The sequence below is a fragment of the Aquarana catesbeiana genome, linkage group LG02 (assembly GCF_042186555.1).
Source record: "Aquarana catesbeiana isolate 2022-GZ linkage group LG02, ASM4218655v1, whole genome shotgun sequence".
Lineage (NCBI taxonomy): Eukaryota > Metazoa > Chordata > Amphibia > Anura > Ranidae > Aquarana > Aquarana catesbeiana.
Window position 1 is genome coordinate 628,138,719 of NC_133325.1, and position 22,203 is coordinate 628,160,921.

Sequence of the window (22,203 nt, forward strand, 5' to 3'; positions counted from 1 at the left end):
AAGAAAAGTGGGCAAATATTGCAAAGTCTAGATGTGCAAAGTTGGTATAGACATATCCCAACAGACTAAAGGCTGTAATTAAAGCAAAAGATGGTGTTTCCATTTTCCATTTTTTTTTTTTTTTTATTCTGACATGTTGGAGTTATATCTTTCACTTGGATGTTATAAGTTGCACTAGTAAATACAGCTGGATAAAATAAAAACTGTGTCTGTCTTCATTTCAGGCTGCAAAACAACAAAATGCGATTATTTTAAAAGGGGTGATTCTTTTTTATACCCGCTGTATATGCGGCGTCACAGAAGTGGGTCTTCTTCCGTGGGGCCGCATTAGCATACATGTTTTTGTGCTGTGCGAAGTACAACACACAGGAACCGGACTCTCACAGAGATAATACAAAAAAAAAAAAAAAAAATCAGCAGATATTTATTACTATTTGCCATCAAATGAAAGCCAAATTTGTCCTATAAAAAAAAAAAAACATGGTATAATCCACCTGAATACCCTAAGTAGTTGTGATGATAAGTACAGCTTTACTAACACATGTTAAAGCTGCAAAACTGGGTTCAGGCATTAGGATTTGTTTTACCCTCCTCATGCAGGGGTTAAGAAAACAACCTGAAAAAATGCACCAAAACACGTACATGTATGTGGAATGTATGTTCCTTGATAAATGACATTCTTTTTTATCAATGCGTTATGAATAAAAATTGATCACCTCTGCGATTTTTATTTTTGCGCTCTAAACAAAAAAAGAGCGACAATTTTGAAAAAAATGTTACTTTTTGCTATAATAAATATTCCCCAAAAATATATAAAAAAACAAATTTTTTTCCTCAGTTTAGGCCGATATGTATTCTTCTACATATTTTTGGTAAAAAAAAAAAAAATCGCAATAAGTGTATATTAAATGGTTTGCGCAAAAGTTATAGTATCTACAAAATAGGGGATAGTTTATGGCATTTTTGTTATTATTTTTTTATTAGTAATGGCGGCGATCTGCGATTTTTATTGTGACTGTGACATTATGGTGGACACATCGGACACTTTCGACACATTTTTGGGACCATTGGCATTTATACAGCAATCAGTGCTATAAAGATGCACTGATTACTGTGTAAATGACACTGGCAGGGAAGGGGTTTACCACTAGGGGGCGATGAAGGGGTTAAGTGTGTCCTAGGGAGTGATCCTAATGCCCCATACACACGATCGGACAGTCCGACAACAAAATCCATGTTTTTTTTCCGATGGATGTTGGCTCAAACTTGTCTTGCATACACACGGTCGCACAAATCTTGTTGGAATTTCCGAACGTCAAGAACACGGTGACGTACAACACGTACAACGAGCCGAGAAAAATGAAGTTCAATAGCCAGTGCGGCTCGTCTGCTTGCTTCCGAGCATGCGTGGAATTTTGTGCATCGGAATTGTGTACACACGATCGGAATTTACGAGAACGGATTTTGTTGTCGGAGAATTTCAAATCCAGATCTCAAATTTTGTGTGACGGAAATTCCGATGGAAAATGTCCAAAGGAGCCTACACACGGTCGTAATTTCCGACAACAAGCTCCCACCGTACATTTTCCATCGGAAAATCCGACCGTGTGTATGGGGCATAACTATGGGGTGGAAGGGCTACAACTCACATAACAGCGATCACTGCTCTCAATGATAGGGAGCAGTAGATCCTTGTCATGTCACTAGGCAGAACGGGGAAATGCCTTGTTTACATCTCCCCGTTCTGCGGGTCTGTGACATGATCACCGGGTCTCCAGAAGACATCGAGTCCCTGCGACCCGTGAGCGCTAGCCCCGCCATTTAAAGGGGACAAATGGGTATGCCCATTTGCCCACCGCTGCCATTGTGCTGATGTATATCGGCATGCAGCCGTCGGCAAATGGTTAAAATGGTTAAAACAGGAGAGTAAGGACGGTACGTACTGTTAGTATGGGAGCTCAGGTAGAGCTGTTTTAGCTTTGTCCAGCCTCTATAGTAATCAATTGCTGGCTGATCGCAGCCATAAAAAGATAGCTATTAGAAATTATCTATTGCTGCACAGCATTTATTTTTCTTTTCTTTTTGTACACTTTTTGTTTTTTACATTTTTTTTTTTTTTACTTTACTTTTCTTTTCCTCATGGGGGCTCTAGATCCCACACAAAGAAAATCTATTACCTTTTGTACCACCACCCCCTCACTTTAGAATGTAAGCTCTACGAGCAGGGCCCTCCTGTCCTTCTGTATTGTGCTGTCCCCCATCTACATTGTAAAGCACTGTGTAAACTGTTGGCGCTATATAAATCGTGTATAATAATAATATAGTAATAAAAAAGTAAAATAAAAAAAAAAGTAAGAAAATATACAGTAAACACCACACATACGCACACACATATACATTTAAAGGCATGTTTAAAGAGATTTTTTTCCATTTTGATTGTACTAGACCATATTCTCATTGTGAGACAAAACTAACCGAACTAACCTTGAATTATAAATGATTGAAAAAGAGATTGGATTAATGATGAAAACATTTACACTTCCTGTAATATTACTAAAGCTGGACCAAAACTATTTTCTTTCTGTAAAGTATTTGACATCTCAGATGTTATTTTACATTGTCTTACCAAGATTTACACATTTTTCTGATGAAAGATGTTGAAATTCTTCCTTATTAATAGCAGGAGTCACATTGAGACAAACAGTTGAAAGTGTTTCCAAGGTTATAGTTGTGTTACATTTTCTTGTCTACAAAACAGTTAACAATGGTTGTTACTCTTCTTAAAGTCTATATATTATTGTAGCATGTAGATACACTCTTGTTTAATACATTTGTTACCATTGTAACCCCTTTTTCCCTGGTGATCTATACCGGGATATGCTGTGTTTTAATTTAACATGTATATGCCCCTGATGGTTGAAGGCAAATAAAATAAAGTCATTGACGTTCTAACTTTAAATTCGCAGTATTAGCTAAAAGTTATGCATTATACACAGGGCTTTTTTCCACAGGAACCAGGGGGAACTCAGTTCCACCACCTCTGGCTCAGATCTGCTCCCTGCTCACCACTATCACTTGGTAACACTGAAGTCCAGCTTCTGCGTTTACAAGTGATAGCGTATCTCCCAGTAGCTCCCACAGGTCAGATCTCCTGCGCAGGTCCCACTGAGTGCCGGACAGGGACAAGGGAGATACAGAACAGGTGCCCAGGGTTCAGTGCAGTCATGGGCAGGAGAGGGTGTGTGGTAGGCTGCAGCCGAATAGGCTGCTTCAGCTCAATATTGCAACAAAGGTAAGACAAATGACAGATGGTGGAGCTTTTAAGGAGGGGGGAGAAGATGAGGGCAGTGGAGGGAGGGGGTTGTATGCATAGGGAAGAACTACTATTTGATGCCATTTGTCAGGTATGTGTGTATGGCGGGCATGGTTGAGTTCCTGCACCTATTCTCTGAGAAAAAAAAGCCCTGATTATACATTTCATTGTATATTTTTAAATGTAAGGTTTGACAAATGACTAGTACAGTTTGATGACACTGAATATTTTATTCTTGTTCTTCTGTGTATCAGGGATGTACCTGTTATTCACATATATAGTCTGTCAGTTCTTCTTTCCTGTTACTGAGATCTGGACCATTTTTAATAGCTGAGCTATTTTCTAGATGCTATAAAAGCTATCTGGTAAAGAGGTCTGAACTCTGTATACAATAATCTTATGACTTCACCAACACAGTTGCTGCCAGGAGAAATGGGGGTGCTTACAAATAGTTATCTTTTATTTAAATGATTTAAATCTGAAAAAAAATAATACTATCCTCACTCCTCTTCTGCCCATACTGCCCACCATCATACCTTCTCCTACATATACTGCTTAATGTCATACCCTTCATATTTCTCTCCTATGCATGCTGCCCACAAAATTAGGCATTGTAAAAAAAATATATATATTTTTTACATCCTAAAAAAATATTTTTTTTAAATTGTGAAAAAAAAAAAAAAAGGAAAAAAAAAAAAGAAGGGCTCATTCTCAGGGGTTCTCTGGCCCATGCAGTGTGAATGAGTGATTTGTTGCCGTCTGTTACTCTATGGGGATGCAGGGGCTGGTGTGGGTGAGTAGCCCCCAATGCATACTGTCTGTGTTTAGAGCCTTACACCTGCATCCGAAAGCCTGTCAAATTAGGACCTGCGGCTGTGTTCATACAGCTGCTGCATCCCTATAGCGTAACATAGGCTGCCTGCACACAGCAATAGCCACATTACAGACCGTACAAGCCACAGCACCTATGTGAATGAGCCCCAAGACCTCATTTACACACAGAACGTTATTAATTCAATACAGTTTTATCTGTTAGATTTCACAGGAATTTTTTCGTAAATAACCCCCAATATGTCTGTCAGAAATCCAATACAGCTCCCCATCCAAATAACACCATTCCTACAGTAAAGCATGGAGATAGTAATACCCTTTTATGGGGGTGTTTCTTTTCAGCAAGGACTGGAGCACTTGTCAGGATAGAAGGAAAAATGTTTAGGTCAAAATACCGTCAAATTCTTGAGGGAAATGTGCTTCCCTTTGCCAGAAACTTGTCAAAGAGAAGAAGGTTTACATTCCAACATTACAATGACTCAATGCACACAGCAAAAATCACCACACAGTGGCTGAAGAAAAAAAGGTGAATGTCCTTGCATGGCCTAGTCAGAGCCTAGACTTAAACCCTATTGGAAATCTGTGGAATGACTTGAAGACTGCAGCCCACAAATGGTCACCAAATTAAACTGAACTTGAGCAGTTCTGCAAAGAAGAGTGGGCAAATATTGCAAAATCTAGATGTGAAAAGTTAGTAGAGGCATTACCCCAACAGACTAAAGGCTGTAATTAAAGCCAAAGGTGGTTCAACAAAATACTGACAAGGGGGTGATCCTTTTTCCAACTCAGTGGTTCTATATTTTCATTTTTTTTTCTGACATGTTATTGTTATATTTTTTACTTGGATGTTATAAGTTGCACTAAGTAAATGCAGCTGGATAAAGCAAAAACGGTGTCTCGTCTTCATTTCAGGCTGCAAAGCAACAAAATGTGATTATTTTAAGGGGGGTGATTCTTTTCTATACCCACTGTATATCCCTAACTGACAAAGAGACCTCAGTGAAAACAGATGTTCTAGGCTCTCAAAGGAGGGTCATTTAGAAATGTTTCCATATGAGCCATGTACTGATTAATACATGTCACGTGAAGGAGGGATTTTGTGAAGTTCAGAGATTTTATTTCTGACAGTAGGGTCGTAGAATAATAAGTGAAAAGGATGAGAAAGGAGTGAGCAACAAAATAAATCAGAGATTTAAAGCTGCTCCCAGCTAAACATAGACGTCCCAGAGGGTCTGATAAAACACATAACGGAATATAATATATTACCCCAATTGTATATTCATATTGTTCATCATCTTGTTTAGCATATTTCAAATAGATTTCATATTCCGTCTTGCTTTGGATCTCTGGAGGAAAATCACAGTCCCAAGACAGATATAAAACTGTTTCTCTGACATTCACAGATAAATGTATAGGCTTTACTTGTTCATTGGACACTGCAAAAAAATAATTGTGTCAATAATTGGTCAAAGCTGATGAAAGGAATCTACATTTATTTCAAACCCCAAGTGAATATAAAGTGAATGATAGGTGATAACTTATCACAGAACACAGGGCAATCCTTCTTAGAGTAACAAGACTCTACTGGTGCTACACACTAATTCAGTTGTAGGAATTTTTTATTCCTTTAGTCTCTTGTTATCATAAAATTTTTGGGTTAAACTTTCTATTTAAATACACATAATATTAATACATTTGTTTAAATGCAGAGTTGGCTACATCCATTTCATTTTGTCTTCTTTGTAGCAATGTTTTTTTTTCTAAATTGCTTTCACATACTATAATATAATATGTATGAAAGTAATATTAGAAACAAAATCATACCATGGCCCTCAAAAAGGATGAGAGGGAAATCTGAGGGATTCAGAGCTGAACTGTAAAGTCCAACTCCAGACTGCAGTCAAATCTAACCTTGCTATCAGCCCCCACCACCCCCTTTGCATGAACTAAATAGTCATTTTATATAGGGGGGATTGGAATAACTACTGTATAAACACCTACTTTATTACTGCACAGCCAATCCCCCAAAGTGGCGTCTCTTTGCCAGTTGCGGGTTTTCCAACATCATCACTTACAATGGGGGACCTGCCTACATCCTGGGAGTCCCAGAGAGGGGAGAAGAGTGTTGGCTACCTGGAGAGCAAGTTAAGTATTTGTACTTAACTTGTATTAGCCCCCTAGAGAAATGATTTCCAAACTGTTCTGGACTTCGGTTGCCCTTATCTGGCCCTCAGACACCTTTCATCCCACTGACACCAACAATGAGGTATAATTCCTCCCACAGACACCAGTGATGAGGCACTATTCCTTCCACTTTCACCAACGATGAGGCACTATTACTTCCACTGACGCCAACAATGGGGCATAAATCTTCCCTCTAATATAAATAATGGAACACAATTTCTCCCACTGACACCACAGATGGGGCACCATTGCTCCAACTGACACCAATGATGGGGCACTGTTCTTCCAACTGACACCAATGACGAGGCACTATTCCTCCTGCTGATGCCAATAATGAGGTACTATTCCTTCCACTGAAAGCATTGATGGGACACTATTCTTCCTCCTACTGACCACAGGAACTATGTCATTTTTATTTACTCCCACTGACCACCAAGCCTGAGGCCTTGTTTACTTCCACTGAAGTTGGGGTATTTTCTCCACCCATTGGCCACAGTCCCCCCCAAAAAAGTCTGAAGGACAGTAAACTGACCCTTTAAAAAAAAAAAAAAAAGGTTGGTGACCCCTGACCTGAAGCAAACAAGCATTTAACCCATGCAGTGTGAGGCGGCAGTGGGAACTGCATGGTGAAATTTTACCACAGCCCAACATTCAGATTTAATATTCAGCAATAATTTTGAAATGTTAGAAATAATTATTAAAGTGTATGTAAACTCTTATAATGAACTTATTTTATTTGCTTCCTTTTGGTCTGTTAAATACATCATTAAGTGATAACAATCAATTTACGTTTTTCAGGATGAAATTGTGTGTTTTGCTCTCCTCCCCACTGTAGCTTTAAGATTACTTCACAACTACTATCTCCTATTTGAAGTTCACAGTCTTATATTGCTCTCCATTTTCTTTACGTTTTGCATTTCTTGCATTCTAGGTCATAAACATTTCTTGGATTCTCTAAAAACTCCATTTATTCAAATATTTTCATTATCATTCTCAAAAAAAAAAGTCATCCTTCTAGACAACCTTCCCTTTTTTGGGGGGAAGAAAACACTTACATGTCTCACTGGCCTTCAATTCTCTACTTAGTCCTAGAGTTCAGGCACCCCCTTTTGACCTTTCTTACCAGATTTTTTGCAGATTAATAAGTATTGCACATGTTGCATTCTTATTCTGTATATATATATTTTTTTTTTCATTTTACCTAGACATACACTTTAACTTTTGATACACTACACTTTTGCTACACACCTGGAGAGCAGCTTTGAAGCTCAAGTTTAGTCTAGAAAAAAAAAAAATCAGTGCAAGGGACTGTGCTGACAATCAATATGTAGTGTCTCTTGTGCTGCTGGCTGTGGTTTTAGTGAAAATTCTCTCTCCTCTGATCCTCCCCATCCCCACAGGCAGTAATCTTATGGTATTGTGGGGGTAATACTTACTGAGGGACTTGCCATATGCTCTTGTCAAGAGTGCTGTCTTTGCCCGCCCTTTACATTCACCTCCTCCATTCATAGAACCTATACTATAGCTTCCAAGAGTGAAACGTGATCTATGAATAGAGGACAGGTGGATAAATGAAAGGTCCACCTCCTAAGTTCATTTTCCCATGCTTTATCTCTAAAGATGCCACAAGTAGAGAAAAGACTGTTCTGATCTGCCAGAAATACAGTGCATGCCTAACCCAGGGGTGTCAAACTCAAATTCATCGGGGGCTGCATCAGCAGTTTGGTTGCCCTCAAAGGGCTGGTTGTATCTGCACTCCACCATAGTGTTCAGTCTGAGCATTCTCCAATAAAGTTTTCTTGCGTTGCATAGAGAGCGCAGGGTTCAGCAGTGCACTGCGTAGGGAGCGCAGGGTTCAGTAGTGCACTGCATAGGGAGCGCAGGGTTGAGGAGTGCACTGCATAGGGAGCGCAGGGTTCAGAAGTGCGCTGAGTAGGGAGCGCAGGGTTCAGGAGTATGCTATACACATTGTGCAACTACTGATTTTAACCCCTCCTCCTGGGTTCTGACCTCACCGCACTCCCCCAGCCAAAGAAAAACAAACTCTGACATCTGTGCTCTGTTCTTTCTACCTGACCCAGCTCTCAGGCTGCAGCCCGCTGGATAAAAGAAAAACATAGCCGTTTGAGCTGCCAGGAACTTCGGACACTGACAGCAATGCCGGGAGGACCGCGCATGCGCTCAGCTCACAAACAGCCGACACTGCTAGAGGGACTGAGGGGGAGAGAGAGCGGGAGATGTTCCCTTGGAGACCGAGCGGCCGGCCACGCATACGCTCACACAAAGCCGACGCCGCTGGCATGATGGAGGAGGTTTACTCTTGTTGCTGGGGAGAACTGCCAGTGAGAAAAATAGACAGCGGCCTAACCTAACAACATAGTGCCTTGGCTGCTTTGAAATTCTAAGCAGTGTTGTCAGCCCTGCATGCTGGACTACAGAATTCCATCCTTTTCTCTTCCTCACCATACATACAGTACATAGATTTATCTCCAAAGCAAAAGAGTGCTGCAGCATTTACTCCATAATCCCTCACACTGTGTGTGTGTGGGGAAAGGGCCCGTGGGAGATGCAGTTCTGGGGGAGTGCCAACATCCATAGAAAATGAGCTCCGAACAGCTGTTCTTGCAAGAATTTGATAAGCTCGTGATAATAGCTGTTTTTTTTACTACAGATAAGTAAAAGGAAAAATAATACTGGGGCATGCTTTAGAGCAGGGATCCGACCTCTTGAGGAGCGAGGACCAGTTAAGTGGTACGGTAACCGATCGTGGGCCAGACTGAACTATGGGGTCTTACCACCTCCAAACTGCAAATGTAAATGGGCCCTTACTCTCCTGAGCCCCCTTTAAGGCTGCTTTTACACTGATGTGCTGCGGTTTACCCCAGCCGTGGGCAGGGGCGGACTGATAACTCATGGGGCCCCCGGGCAATAGGAGATTATGGGGCCCCCAGGCAATCAGAGATTATGGGGCCACACAGTATACACACACACAGTATACAATCACACAGTATACACATACATGTACACACAGTATACACAGACAGATGTAAAAAAAACACAGATTTATACATACTATCCCTGGTTTTACTGAGTCTGGCAACCTTGATGGGGCCCCCTAGTGGCCCAGGGCCCTCGGGCAGTGCCCAAGTGGCTCAATGGTCAGTCCGCCCCTGGCCGTGGGTACAGCGCAGTGCAGCTGCCAGTTTCCTGCTGGTTAGGTGCACTTTGCCGTAGACTTCTATAACATCTTGCGGGTGTGGTGCTGCATGCAGGCGTTTTGTTGCGATTTCAGAAAGGCACCAAACCCCTAGTCTATAATAAAAGTCTATGGCTCAGTGCAGCAAAGCCGCAGGTGCACTGTGCTGCTCGGATCAGTGTGAAAGCAGCCTAATAACCCTTTGTGTGTGTGATGTTTAATATAGTGACCTTTTCCTCTTCCAGCTTCTGCTGGCATCGCTCTACAGGCTGCTAGAAAGGTCCCAGGCGAAGTACACTTGGTTTCACTCCAGCTGGGACAGGAACCAGCGCTAGAGGAAGCATTGGCTTATGTGGTTCCTGTTCCCTTCACGGCCACCTGCTTCCTCCACTGCCGAAACTCCGGCCCCATGCACTCTGATGCTCTAGGATCGAGGGTCAACAACCAATGGATCGCGATCTGAGCTTACCAAACCACCATACCAGAGCAAAGCTATGTGCTTCCCTGGTTTGAAGTCATGGGCCACATCAGAGGGCTCCACGGACCACATGTGGCCCGCGGGCCATGGGTTGAGCACCCCTGCTCTAGAGGGTAAGGGGGGGGGGGCTTAGGGATAAACTTGGGCAATGCCTGGACACACCTTTTAACATTTCTAATAGCATGGTATATGTGTGCCGCTGAGCATTTTTCAAAGAATCTAGATCTTCCTTTTTTTTTTCAGATCCTAAACATGTTTGTGAATTGCTTTATTTTTTATGTTTGGGTATTAGAAGAAGTGTTCAACAGTATCATTTCTTCTTACACACTTACACACTTTTCTGCATTCTTCAGGGTCTTCACAAGCTTCATGCAAATAACAATAATTCCACATTAGACAAAAGAAAAGAATATAATGTGTTGCATCCATTTCATTTTATACAGCTCAAGCCTGAAAATAGAAAGAACATGCTAAAACATTAGTTCACAAACCTTCTTTTGTTATGAAAATCAAAACATACCAATCAGTCATGATGTCTAAGTGCCCATTCACACCAGAACATGGTGTGGTAAACCTCCTTTCCGTGTGCGTTTCCCGCACTGCATTCAAAAGACACTGCAGTTGCAATCTGCAGTGGATGTCAATGTTAAGTTAACGACACCCCCAATGCAGGTCGCAAATGCAGTGCCCCCTGTGCTCGAACGGTGGACTGTCTGTCAGCATTATCAGGTCCAGAGCAGGGCCCTAGACCCAGCATTCATCTTGATGATATCAGATCCATAGACTGTTGGAGTATAAAGTAGAGGACTCTGCAGGGAGGGGTCTTGTAGCACGGAGGAATTAAGTCGGGTAAGTAGATTTTTTTTTTATGTCCCCTAGGTCTAAACAAGCAATTATCCCTTGTAGTACGGGTGCATCCCCACTGCAAGGGAGAATTTTTAGTTTTCCCGGAGTTGAGCTTTAAAGAGGTTGTAAAGGCTCATGTTTTTTCACCTTAATGCATTCTATGCATTAAGGTGAAAAAACACCTTGCAGTCACCGGCCCCCTAGCCCCCCTGTTTTACTTACCTGAGCCTTTAATTTCTGTTGGTGCGTCCCCGCCGTCCCTCTCTCCACTGGTTTCTGGCTCTTGATTGGATAGATTGATAGCAGCACAGCCATTGGCTCCCGTTGCTGTCAATCAAATCCAGTGACGCAGGCGCCAGGGGCAGGACCGAGTTCTGCATTTGGCCTCTATGGACGCCGAATGCTGGACTCGGGAGTGCGCCCGCAAGGTAACCCCCTCGGGAGAGCGCTTCTCCAAGGGGGTTATCTAATGCGGGGAGGAGCTGCAAGAGTCGTCGCAGAAATGGATGTTCGGGGCCACTCTGTGCAAAACGAGCTGCAAAGTGGAGGTATGACATGTTTGTTATTTTAAAAAAAATAAAGAACGATCCTTTAGTATCACTTTAAGCCTCATCCACAAATAGACCACATCCCAATAAACATTACACAATGTCCAGAAAAAAAATTGCCATTTAAATGTAACAATTAGCCTGGGGATATTATTATTATACGCGATTTATATAGCGCCAACAGTTTACGCAACGCTTTACAATGTAGAGGGGGACAACACAATTACAGTACAGTTCAATACAAAAGGTACAGGAGGGCCCTGCTCGTAGAGCTTACATTCTAAAGGGAGGGGGTGGTGGTACAAAAGGTAATAGCTGCAGAGAATGATTTGATGGGGGTGGCTCGGGGACAGTTGTTAGGTGGGCGTGGGATAGGCTTCCCTGAATGAATGAGTTTTCAGGGATCTCCTAAAGGTGGACAGGGTAGGGGCTGATCGGACATATTAGGGGCTGAAGTGGCAGTTAAATATAACTGCACTTTTAAAAAAGGGGTTATTAAGCGTCTTTCACACTGATCCGCAGGTACAGTTCAGTGCACCTGCGGCTTTTCTGCGGGTTAGCTGCACGGAGCCATAGACTTCTATTACATCCTGTGGGTTTGGTGCACGTTCTGAAAGTGCACCAAAACTCCTGAGAGTTTTGGTAGGCTTTCAGAAAGTGCACCACACTGGCAAGATGTAGTAAAAGTCTATGGCAAAGTGCAGCTAACCCACGTGGAAAGCTGCAGGTGCACTGTGCTGCACCCACGGTTTGGGGTAAGCCGCAGTGCATCAGTGTAAAAGCAGCCTTATAGGGGGCTCAGGACAGTAAGGGCTCATTTACATTTGTGATTTGGGGGGAAGGAAAAACCCCCTAGTTCATTGTGGCCCACAACTGATTACCAAATTGCTTAAGTGGGCCTTGCTATTCAGAAGGTTGAGCACCCCTGAATTAAACAATATTTAAACTTAAAAACAAAACTGTTATTTACTGCAGCTTGCCAGTCCTTAGATGTAGTGATTGCATTAGTTTAATTTTTATGTTTACAGCCTGGTAACACTAAGTTACACCTCTAACCCGCCCCCCCCCCCCCCCCCCAGCCGACAGTCCTTTTTCGGTCATGCCCCCTCGACAGACGCCAGCCGAATGGACCGGCTGCCATACACATGGGCCTAAAGTGAATGAATTCACTTTTTATACTTGGGTGGCTATGTCACTCACATTGTATCTGTGCAGGGAGCCATGTTTGTCACCCAGGCTGCTCACCTGATTTGGACTAAAAACATGTCCTCATTATGCTATCTCTATTACATGAGGAACAGGGCACTTGCTGGTTTACAAAAGACTACTCTGAAGAAAGATACGATTGTTTGTGTTTTTAGTACAGCTCAAAGAAAGGACAACCACGTTTCTGGTAAATTCAACAAATATTTTCTGTACTTGTGGAAAATGTTCTAAAGAGCCATACACGTGGGCCGAATGTCGGGCGGCATTGGCCGGTTTCTACTTCCTTTAGAGTAGTCTTTTGTAAACCAGCAAGTGCCCTGTTCCTCATTTAATATAGATAACATAATGGGGACATGTTTTTAGTCCAAAGCAGGTGAGCAGCCTGGGTGACAAACATGGCTCCCTGCACAGATACAATGTGAGTGACATAGCCACCCAAGTATAGGAAGTGAATTCATTGGATTACCAAGTAAAAATCAATGAAAAAAAAAATACAAAATAACTAAACAAAAATTAAAACTAATGCAGTCATAGGAATTGTAAGCCGCAATAAAAAAAAAGCACTTTTGTTTTGGGTTTAGACACACTTTATAACTTAAAGCAGAGTTCCGCCCAAAAAAATAAAGTTAAAAGTCAGCAGCTATAAATACTGCAGCTGCTGACTTTTAAAATAAGGACACTTACCTGTCCAGGGTGTCCGCGATGTCCTCACCCGAAGCCGAACCATCCCTCAGCTCCCGGGTGCAGGCCCGGCACCTTCAGTAAGGGAATCAAGAAGTGAAGCCTTGTGGCTTCACAGCCTGGTTCCCTACTGCACATGCGCGAGTCGCGCTGCGTGTTCTGAGTGGTCTCTGCTGTCTTCTAGGACCTGTGTGTCACCCAGAAGACAGAGGGGGGGGGGGCAGAGGAGGGGCCAGACATGGCGTAGATCGCTGCGGATTCTGTGGCGATCTTTTGCCGGAAGTGGGAGCAAATACCTGGATTAAACAGGTATCTGCTCCCCCCTCCCCCAAAAGGTGCCAAATGTGATACCAGAGGGGAGAAGGAATCCGAAAAGCGGAGGTTCCATTTTTGGGTGAAACTCCACTTTAAGGCAAACTTCTTTTTAGTTTTGGATAGAGTAAAGAGGGATTAGAGCACCTGTCAGTTTTTATTGCTGTCTGTTCCCCCGTTAAGAAGATTCACCCTCTCTATTTGTCTTGTGTACCATTATCATTAATTGTGAAAATAAAAGAAAATCTCAAACTTTGGGTTGTCCCCAGATAAGTAATAGAGGAGAAATATTCCAAAGGGGACACTAGTTTTGGTGACCTGGATGTCCCCAAGGAATTCCCTTAATTTGCATCTCTGACTAACAGTTTCCTGTTTGGCTATGGGACAGGAAGTGAAGAGAAATCTCCGCAATGGGACACAGATGGCAAAAAAAAAAAAAACCTGACAGCGGTTATAACCCTCCCTTACTTCAAAATGAAAAAACAGTTTTGCCCATAGTTCTACTTTATATAGATCTTTTTTTATAGACTAAGCAAGACTTTTATTGGTCAATATTGTTTTGCAAAAATATTTTTTTTTCTCCGTTCCGTCTAATGACAAAAATATGTAACAAACATGCTTTATTTTATAATTTGTCTGGTAATGGTTTTAAAACAGCCAGTGCTACTTTAGCTAAACAGTGCAAATTTGTTTCTATAAAATTACTTTTTATTTACTTTTTTTCGTTTGAAGTTTTTTTATGCGTGAATTGGGCAGTAAACTGAAAGTTTTATTATTTTTTCCTGCTCTCAACAGAAAGCTAAAGGAGAAGTACAGCCAAAGCTTTGTGTTTCTCCTGTGGATCACAGGAATGAAGTTTGTTCTGCATTCCTGTGACCTGTTTTCAGCAGACAGCAGGCTGAAGCCCGCAGTTAGCTGACGTCACAGAGCCGGTCCAGGCTAGGGCAAGATCGCTACAATGAAGTCGGGATCCGCCCACATGGCTAAACCAGCACCCGGCTCAGCCTCTCAGTGAGCTGCTGAGAGGCTGAGCCGGCCACTCCCGCCCCCTCCACAGCCCAGCTCTCCAGTGAGTGCGGGGTGGGGGGGAGAGCAGAGCAGACAACAGTGACTGACAGTCAGCAGCTCTCTGCTCAGGGAGCTCTGAGAACCAAGCGATCGGTGGTGTTAGACCTTTTGGTTCTCAGTGTTATGCCGCGTACACACGAGCGGACTTTACGGCAGACTTTGTCTGGCGGACTTTTCCATGGACTTTCCGAATGAATGGACTTGCCTACACACGATCAACCAAAGTCTGACGGATTCGTACGTGATGACGTACGACCGGACTAAAACAAGGAAGTTCATAGCCAGTAGCCAATAGCTGCCCTAGCGTCGGTTTTTGTCCGTCGGACTAGCATACAGACGAACGGACTTTTCGACTGGACTCAAGTCCGTCGGACAGATTTGAAACATGTTTCAAATCTAAGTCTGTCAAACTTTTGAGAAAAAAAAGTCAGCTGGAGCCCACACACGATCGAATTGTCCGACAGACTCAGGTTCGCCGGTCCAAGTATGCCATAAAGTCCGATTGTGTGTACGTGGCAATAGAGGCAGCGGGGCACAGATTCTTAAAAAAAAAAAAAAACATACATCTCGTTTAACCACTTAAAGTGGTTGTACACCCTGTACAACCACTTTTACCTACAGGTAAGCCTATATTAAGGCTTACCTATAGGTTTATGAGATATTTACTAAAGACCCGGGCGCGGATGACTACGATGGTTTCGGTGCATGCGCACTTTAGAAAGGGCACATCGTGCCGTTTCTAACAGGGGTCATGCCGTGAGTGGCGGCTCCCGCTTTCTTTGCAGGGAAATAAAGAGGAAGTAAAACCCAGCAGTGTTTACTTCCTCTTTAACGAGCAGAAGGATTTACCCCCTTAATGACCAGGCCATTTTTTGCGATATGGCACTGTGTCGCTTTAACTGCCAATTGCGTGGTCGTGCGATGCTGTGCCCAAACAAAATATATGTCCTTTTTTTCCCACAAATACAGATTTTTTTTGGTGGTACTTGGTCACCTCTGCAGTTTCTATTTTTTGCGCTATAAACAAAGAAAGAGTGACAATTTTGAAAAAAAGCAATATTTTTTACTTTTTGCTATAATAAGTATCCCCCCCAAAAATCTAAAAAAAACACATTTCTTACTCAGTTTAGGCCGATATATATTCTTCTACATATTTTTGGTTAAAAAAATCACAAGAAGCGTATATTGATTGGTTTGCGCAAAAGTTATAGAGGCTACAAAATGGGGAATATTTTGGCATTTTTATTATTATTTTTTTTTTCCTAGTAATGAAGGCGATCTGTGATTTTTATTGGGACTGCGACATTGCAGCGGACAGATCGGACACCTAACTTTTTTGGGAACCAGTGACATTATTACAGTAATCAGTGCTAAAAATTTGCAGTGTTATTGTACTAATGACACTGGCAGGGAAGGGGTTAACATTAGAGGCAATCAAGGGGTTAAATGTGTTCCCTGCAGGTGTTTTCCAACTGTATGGGGGATGGACTGCCTGGAGAAACAAACAGATCCGTCTTCCTGCAATGCAGAAAGACAGAATCTGTGTGATCTCCCCTGTCATTACGGAGATTTGCCTTGTTTACACAGGCAGATCCCCGTTCTGTCACTGCGCGGAACGATCACGGGTGGCCGGCGGACATCAAGTCGCCCCACCCGCTAATTGGCTCACCCGCTGGCTAGTGGGCACGTGTGTGTGCCCACAAAATAGAGTTCCCGAGCCGACGCACAATGACGGCGATTCGCGGGAACGAGCCGACCTGTCGCAGTACAATGACGGCGGCTGGTCGACAAGTGGTTAATAAAGACACTCTCTGTCATTGCCAGCCTGAAGCTAGTTGAATTGTATAATTGAATTGAAGTGATAACCTGTGCAATGTTTGAATGATGTTTGTAAATTGACACGTTCTCTTATATTTACATATCAACCCCTATTTATACAACTGTCGTTATGGAGTTGTCAAAAGAGTGGCCTATTTTCTGCAAATTTTTTATCGATGAAATCTTTATAAATAGCCAAGGTGACTTATCCCAGTCTTCATCCAATTATCTTACATTACAATATTCTTAAATTAAGGCATTGAGAGCTGTGAGTTGAGAGGACTGATAACTGCTTGAAGCTTCTCAATCTGAAGAAACCTTAATTGGCAATATACATGCTTGTCTTCCTATTCAGGCTCTTGTAAAGCTATGATGGAGCAAAATAATTACCAGTGATTTTTTGGAACACAATAGTTTTTTAAACAGGGTTGCCATCAATATATGTATTTTCCTAGTTTCAAAGTGTAATGTGTTCTTATCAAACTCATCAGCCCCTTGTAAGGCTGGATTCACACCTATGCAGTTTTAGTGCTTTTTGCATTTTGCAGATTTGCACTACAGTCCATTTAACATGGTTTCCTATGGAACACGTTCTGTAGTGCAAACCTGCAAAATGCAAAAAGCACTAAAAATGCATAGGTGTGAATCCAGCCTTAAAGGAGACCTTCATCAAATTGGAGCTGAACCCGAAAGTAAAGATTTGCTATGTTATAGGGAACAGCAACAGGAAACCGGTCTGTGTCAATAGTGGAATATAATCAGCTGCAAAATGTCAAGAGTACAAGCTTTCGACCAAGTAAAAAAAAAAAAAAAAGACTTGCAAGACAAGTATTGTGGTCAAATCTGATGCTAATGTGACTCACTCAGTTTTCTTACCAACTTGAGCTCCGGAAGATTTTACTGACTTGATGACCAGGCTATATTTTGCTATTGGTACTACGCTACTTTAACTGGCAATTGCGAGGTAATGCAACACTGTACCCAAACATGTATATTATTTTTTTCACACAAATAGAACTTTCTTTTGGTGGTATTTGATCACCACTGTGTTTATTTTTTGCGATATAAACAAAAAAGGACACAAAATTTTGAAAAAAACCCCAGTATTTTTTGCTTTCTGCTCTAAACATATCCAATATAAAAAAAACAAAAAAAAATCTAATTTCTTGATAAAATTTGGTCAAAACAATGCTATATGATTTTGATTGAAAAAATCCCAATAAGTGTATATTGATTGGTATGTGTGAAACTTATTGCGCCTACAAACTATGAAAAATGTAATTGAATTTTTATTTATTTTATACTACTAATGGTGGCAATCAACGACTTTTAATGGGACTTCGATAGTGTGGTGAGAAATCTGACACTAACTGATGCTGGAGGGAACTGATTAACTGTCACTGACATCACCAGTGACATTAATACAGTGATTGGTGATAATACTATACACTGTATACACTCCTTGTACTAATGACACTGGCTAGGAAGGGGTTAATATCTAGGGCGCTCAAAGGGTTAAAAATGTGCCACACAAATGTGTAATGTGTGTAAAGTGTGCTGCCTTGCAGGAATGAGACACTGAGAGATCGCTTCCTCTGTACAGAGCTCTGTGCTGTTTATCAACACAAGAGCTCTGGGCTGTGATTGCACACAGCCGATTAGCAGGTCCCAGCTGTATATCACTGGCTGGGACTTGCTGACAGGCTTTCACAGTATGCAATCACAGCGGTTGCCAAGCGGAGGGCATGCATGCGCGCATCCAGAAGTGGGCAGCAATGTACAGGTACCTCGCTTTGCCTACAGCGGCCACCTGTCCGCAGTACATTGCAGGCGGGCGCTAAGTGCCTAAAATGGAAATGGTAGTAGGCAAATTCAGCAGACACCAGCAAGCAGAATCCTACTACCATGAATATTATTCTTTCCTTCCACCTAAGAAGATCCATGTTATCTTTTCCCACCCTTCTGCCTCTTCATACAACAGGGGTGTGTTTATAAAAAATGCACAGAGCTATTTGTCCTGTGAAACCGCATGTACATTTGCTCTGTGCAAATAGGGGCAAAAACAAATGTTATTACGTTATTTTCTCTACAAGTTGAATGTTATTCCTCTTACCGAATAAAGTGAACCAGGAAAATACCACAATATGGCCACTAGATTGAGCAATCATAGTAAATATTTATTTATTTCCTGTGATCTTCAGCTCCAGCTAGTGGCCATAATGCAGTATTTTTCTGATTCACTCTATCCTGTATGAACAATAGTATATGACGTGGAGAGAAAATAGCCTAGTAACATTTGTTTTTGCTCCCATTTGTACAGAGCAGTGGCAGAACTACCGAGGGTTGCAACAGTCGCACTTGCGACCGGGCCGTAGCATTCTGCTACTGTCGGGGGGGCCCCAGTCGCACAGCTCTGAGCTGAGAGCGTCTCTCTCATACAGCTCAGAGCCAGTGTTCTATCGAATACTGCCTCCTGTCCTCCCTCCCTCCTTCGTCCTCTCTCGCACGGGATGAGAGAGGAGACAGCCGGTTTGCTCATTCTCCCCCTGACTCTCTCCTCCTGTGTGTGCTCTATGGGAAGTCAAGTGTGAAGCTAACGAGTTCACACTTCCGTAGGGCTGCCGATAACCAGCAAGTGTGTTTACATGTGATCAGCTGATCACATGGTAAAGAGCCACTGTGATTGCGCTGGATGCACGTCCCAGGAGACACGTGGGAGGCAGGGTTCTGGGAGGATATCCATGGACGCCCTCTCAAAACTGGAAGCCTGGCGCTTGGATGGGGGGGGGGCATCATGGCTTCTTGCACCGGGGCTCTGAGGGTTCTAGTTACGCCTCTGGTACAGAGTGAATGTACATGCAGTTTTACAGGACAAATAGCTCTATTTTTTTGTATAAATACACCCCATAAAGTAGAAGCATGCTGACTGTTTATATGTGGGAGTCTCCATGAAAGACACTTCTGTTTATTGGCTGCTACCAAAAGCATGAAACTGTTTTGGGAGACAAAAGGGTTGCTATGAGTTGTACCAATGTCATAACCTGTATTAAATAGGTGTAAATAATATTGGCACATGTTGTTGATTATCTGCAAGACGTGAAATCGTACCAAATGCAGCCAACTCTGCTCTTGCGTATAAAAACGATATGTGATTGAGTTTATTGAATCTTTGGTTATTACATTGGATCTTATCTATGGTTATGGACAATATCAGAATGATTCTTACTTACCTCAAATAAGGCGGCACAGCCAGTACTATTGTTCTACCGTATTAATCTACAGTATATCACATGATTCCCACTTGGTTCTCACTTTCTTTTAAGTCAGTTAGTTTACTATCATCAGCACATTTCCATTTTTTAAAAGTCATGTGATTTCATTCTAAGCCATTTTTAGGAATCAGCATTACTTTACATCCCCAAAAGGAAAATCGAAAGACAGCAATGATACGAAACTTGTTTGTGTATAGTACGACGAAACTTAATAGGCTAATTTTTTTATCTTTACATGGAACTTCAGCTAAAACCTTTATTTTCAGTGTATTCATGTATAGTGGGGGAGGTTTAGAATTTTGTTGGGTGTAATTGCTGTTTGTATGGGTTTTCGGGAGTGTGTGTGTTGGGGGGGACTATTAGGAATCCAGAAGCCCTTTTTAGAATAAGGGTGACCCCAGATATCCAGCCTCTCCCAGGGGAATGAGTACAAGGGTACATTTATACCATTTATTACTCATTCCCCAATAAACTGGAAATGTAAAAAAACACCCTGACACTAGAAGTAACCAATGCCTTGCCACTGCTCAATACAATTTTTTGCACCAAAGGATATTTTCACAGTGTGGGAGTCTTTCTTTACTTTTAATTAATGGTGTGAATAAGCTAGGGTTAGTAAAGTACCCCTGTATTCATTTTCCAGGGGCAGTTGCAGATATCTGGAGACTCCTTATTATAATTCCCCCGATAAACCCCCAAGTCCTTTGAAGGACCAAATATGGGAAGAGGCCCTTGACAACACTGGGACAAGGTGCCTTGCCATGGAAGGAGGGCAAGTCACGTCCCCCACCTCTCATAGGAAGCCCATCAAATATTGAAAGGCATGTGGTCTGGTGAAGAATGGGGGGCAGCAGGCTGGCTGCCCTTTCCCTTTTGCTACCAAGTATTTTTATGGGACTACATCTTATTGTTTTAGTGAGGTCCAAGCATGTTATTTAAAGGATTTGTGTATTTTCAATGCTGCGTGAAAAGACCCTCTCCCTACTGAACAGTATATTTTTTGCATTGCTACATGGTCCCATGGCAGGGCCTTTTTTAGGCAATATCTTGCAAATTACATTTGAAAAAGACCAAAAAATAATTACAAGAGTCACCTCCCAAAGATTTTAGTGGGGTTCTGCACTAAGTTCGGTGTTTGCAGATTTCCTGCTGGGTTCTATGGAGCAAATCTGGCCTGGTTTCCCATCTACAATGCTAATGAACTTTTATGCCCACACGATCGGACATTCCCGACAACAAAATCCATGGATTTCTTCAGACGGATGTTGGCTCAAACTTGTCTTGCATACACACAGTCACACAAATCTTGTCGGAAATTCTGAACCTCAAGAACGCGGTGACGTACAACAGGTATGACGAGCCAAGAAAAATGAAGTTCAATAGCCAGTGTGGCTCTTCTGCTTGATTCCGAGCATGCGTGGAACTTTGTGCGTCAGAATTGTGTACACACGATCAGAATTTACGAGAACGGATTTTGTTGTCGGAAAATTTGAGATCCAGATCTCAAATTTTGTGTGACGGAAATTCCGATGGAAAATGTCCGATGGAGCCTACACACGGTCGGAATTTCCGACAACAAGCTCCCATCGAACATTTTCCATCGGAAAATCCGACCGTGTGTACGCGGCATTAGTGTGGATAATTCTTGAAATGAGAAGGTGACCAATATAGTGGAAACTGTAGTAAACACAACCAAGTATGTTTTATAGAACATAATGACACTTGAAGCACCCGTGTCAATTATATGTAAACAGAAGCTCAAAGAGACAAGTGGCATATCATAAAGCACACTACAATCTAAACTACAGGTAAGAGGTTTCTGTATGTACAGTATGTATATCTTTATATATACATAATCAGCTATTTGTTCTGGAGATGTCAAAACTAAATAAGTAAATATTTATTTAATACTATTGATTTTCTTCAATTCTGATTTTAGACTTTAGGCATAATTTTTAAGCACAGCCTAGTATGTACCAATTAGCAATAAAATAACTGATTGATAAGAACTCACCTAGATCATGTATTTAGGATCCTTCTCCATTGGTATATATTCAGTGTATTTCAATGCAGTTTTAAGACTCCACATCAGTCAGATTTCTAGGTAGTGAAACCATCAAGGAATATAAATCACTGTACACTGATACATGGACTTCCCTTTGTAGTATTTCTTCTAAACTGCAGGAAGGGTGGTGGAAAAAAGGAGAACACATTTTGAACTGCCTCTAGTTTCCTTCTCTGTTGAATGTCATATATATATATATATATATATATATATATATATATATATATATATATATATATATATATATACAGAATTTGCATTTCCATCTTTACGCTACTGACTCTTCCTTGACGTGTGTATCCTCAGTGGCAGATACAATAAATAACAAACATTTTGGTGTTTTCATACTAAACCACAGATTTCAAGCTTTATCATGCTTCAATTT

General features: G+C 41.8%; 1 protein-coding gene across 2 annotated transcripts in view; it reads right to left on the reverse strand.

Moving 5' to 3' along the window:
* LOC141128850 (interleukin-5 receptor subunit alpha-like) overlaps positions 1–21,953 on the reverse strand; it is a 52,149-nt gene extending 30,196 nt beyond the window's left edge. The window contains exons 1-4 of one of the 2 annotated variants that reach the window (XM_073616418.1): positions 21,768–21,953; positions 10,335–10,452; positions 5,411–5,580; positions 2,627–2,747 (exon numbers count right to left, since the gene is read on the reverse strand). In XM_073616418.1, the coding sequence (XP_073472519.1) occupies positions 2,627–2,747; positions 5,411–5,580; positions 10,335–10,431 (388 nt within the window). In that variant the 5' untranslated portion in view covers positions 10,432–10,452; positions 21,768–21,953. The remainder of the gene's footprint in view (positions 1–2,626; positions 2,748–5,410; positions 5,581–10,334; positions 10,453–21,767) is intronic. The other variant, XM_073616419.1, reaches the window with a different exon arrangement.
* Positions 21,954–22,203: the final 250 nt, after the last annotated feature.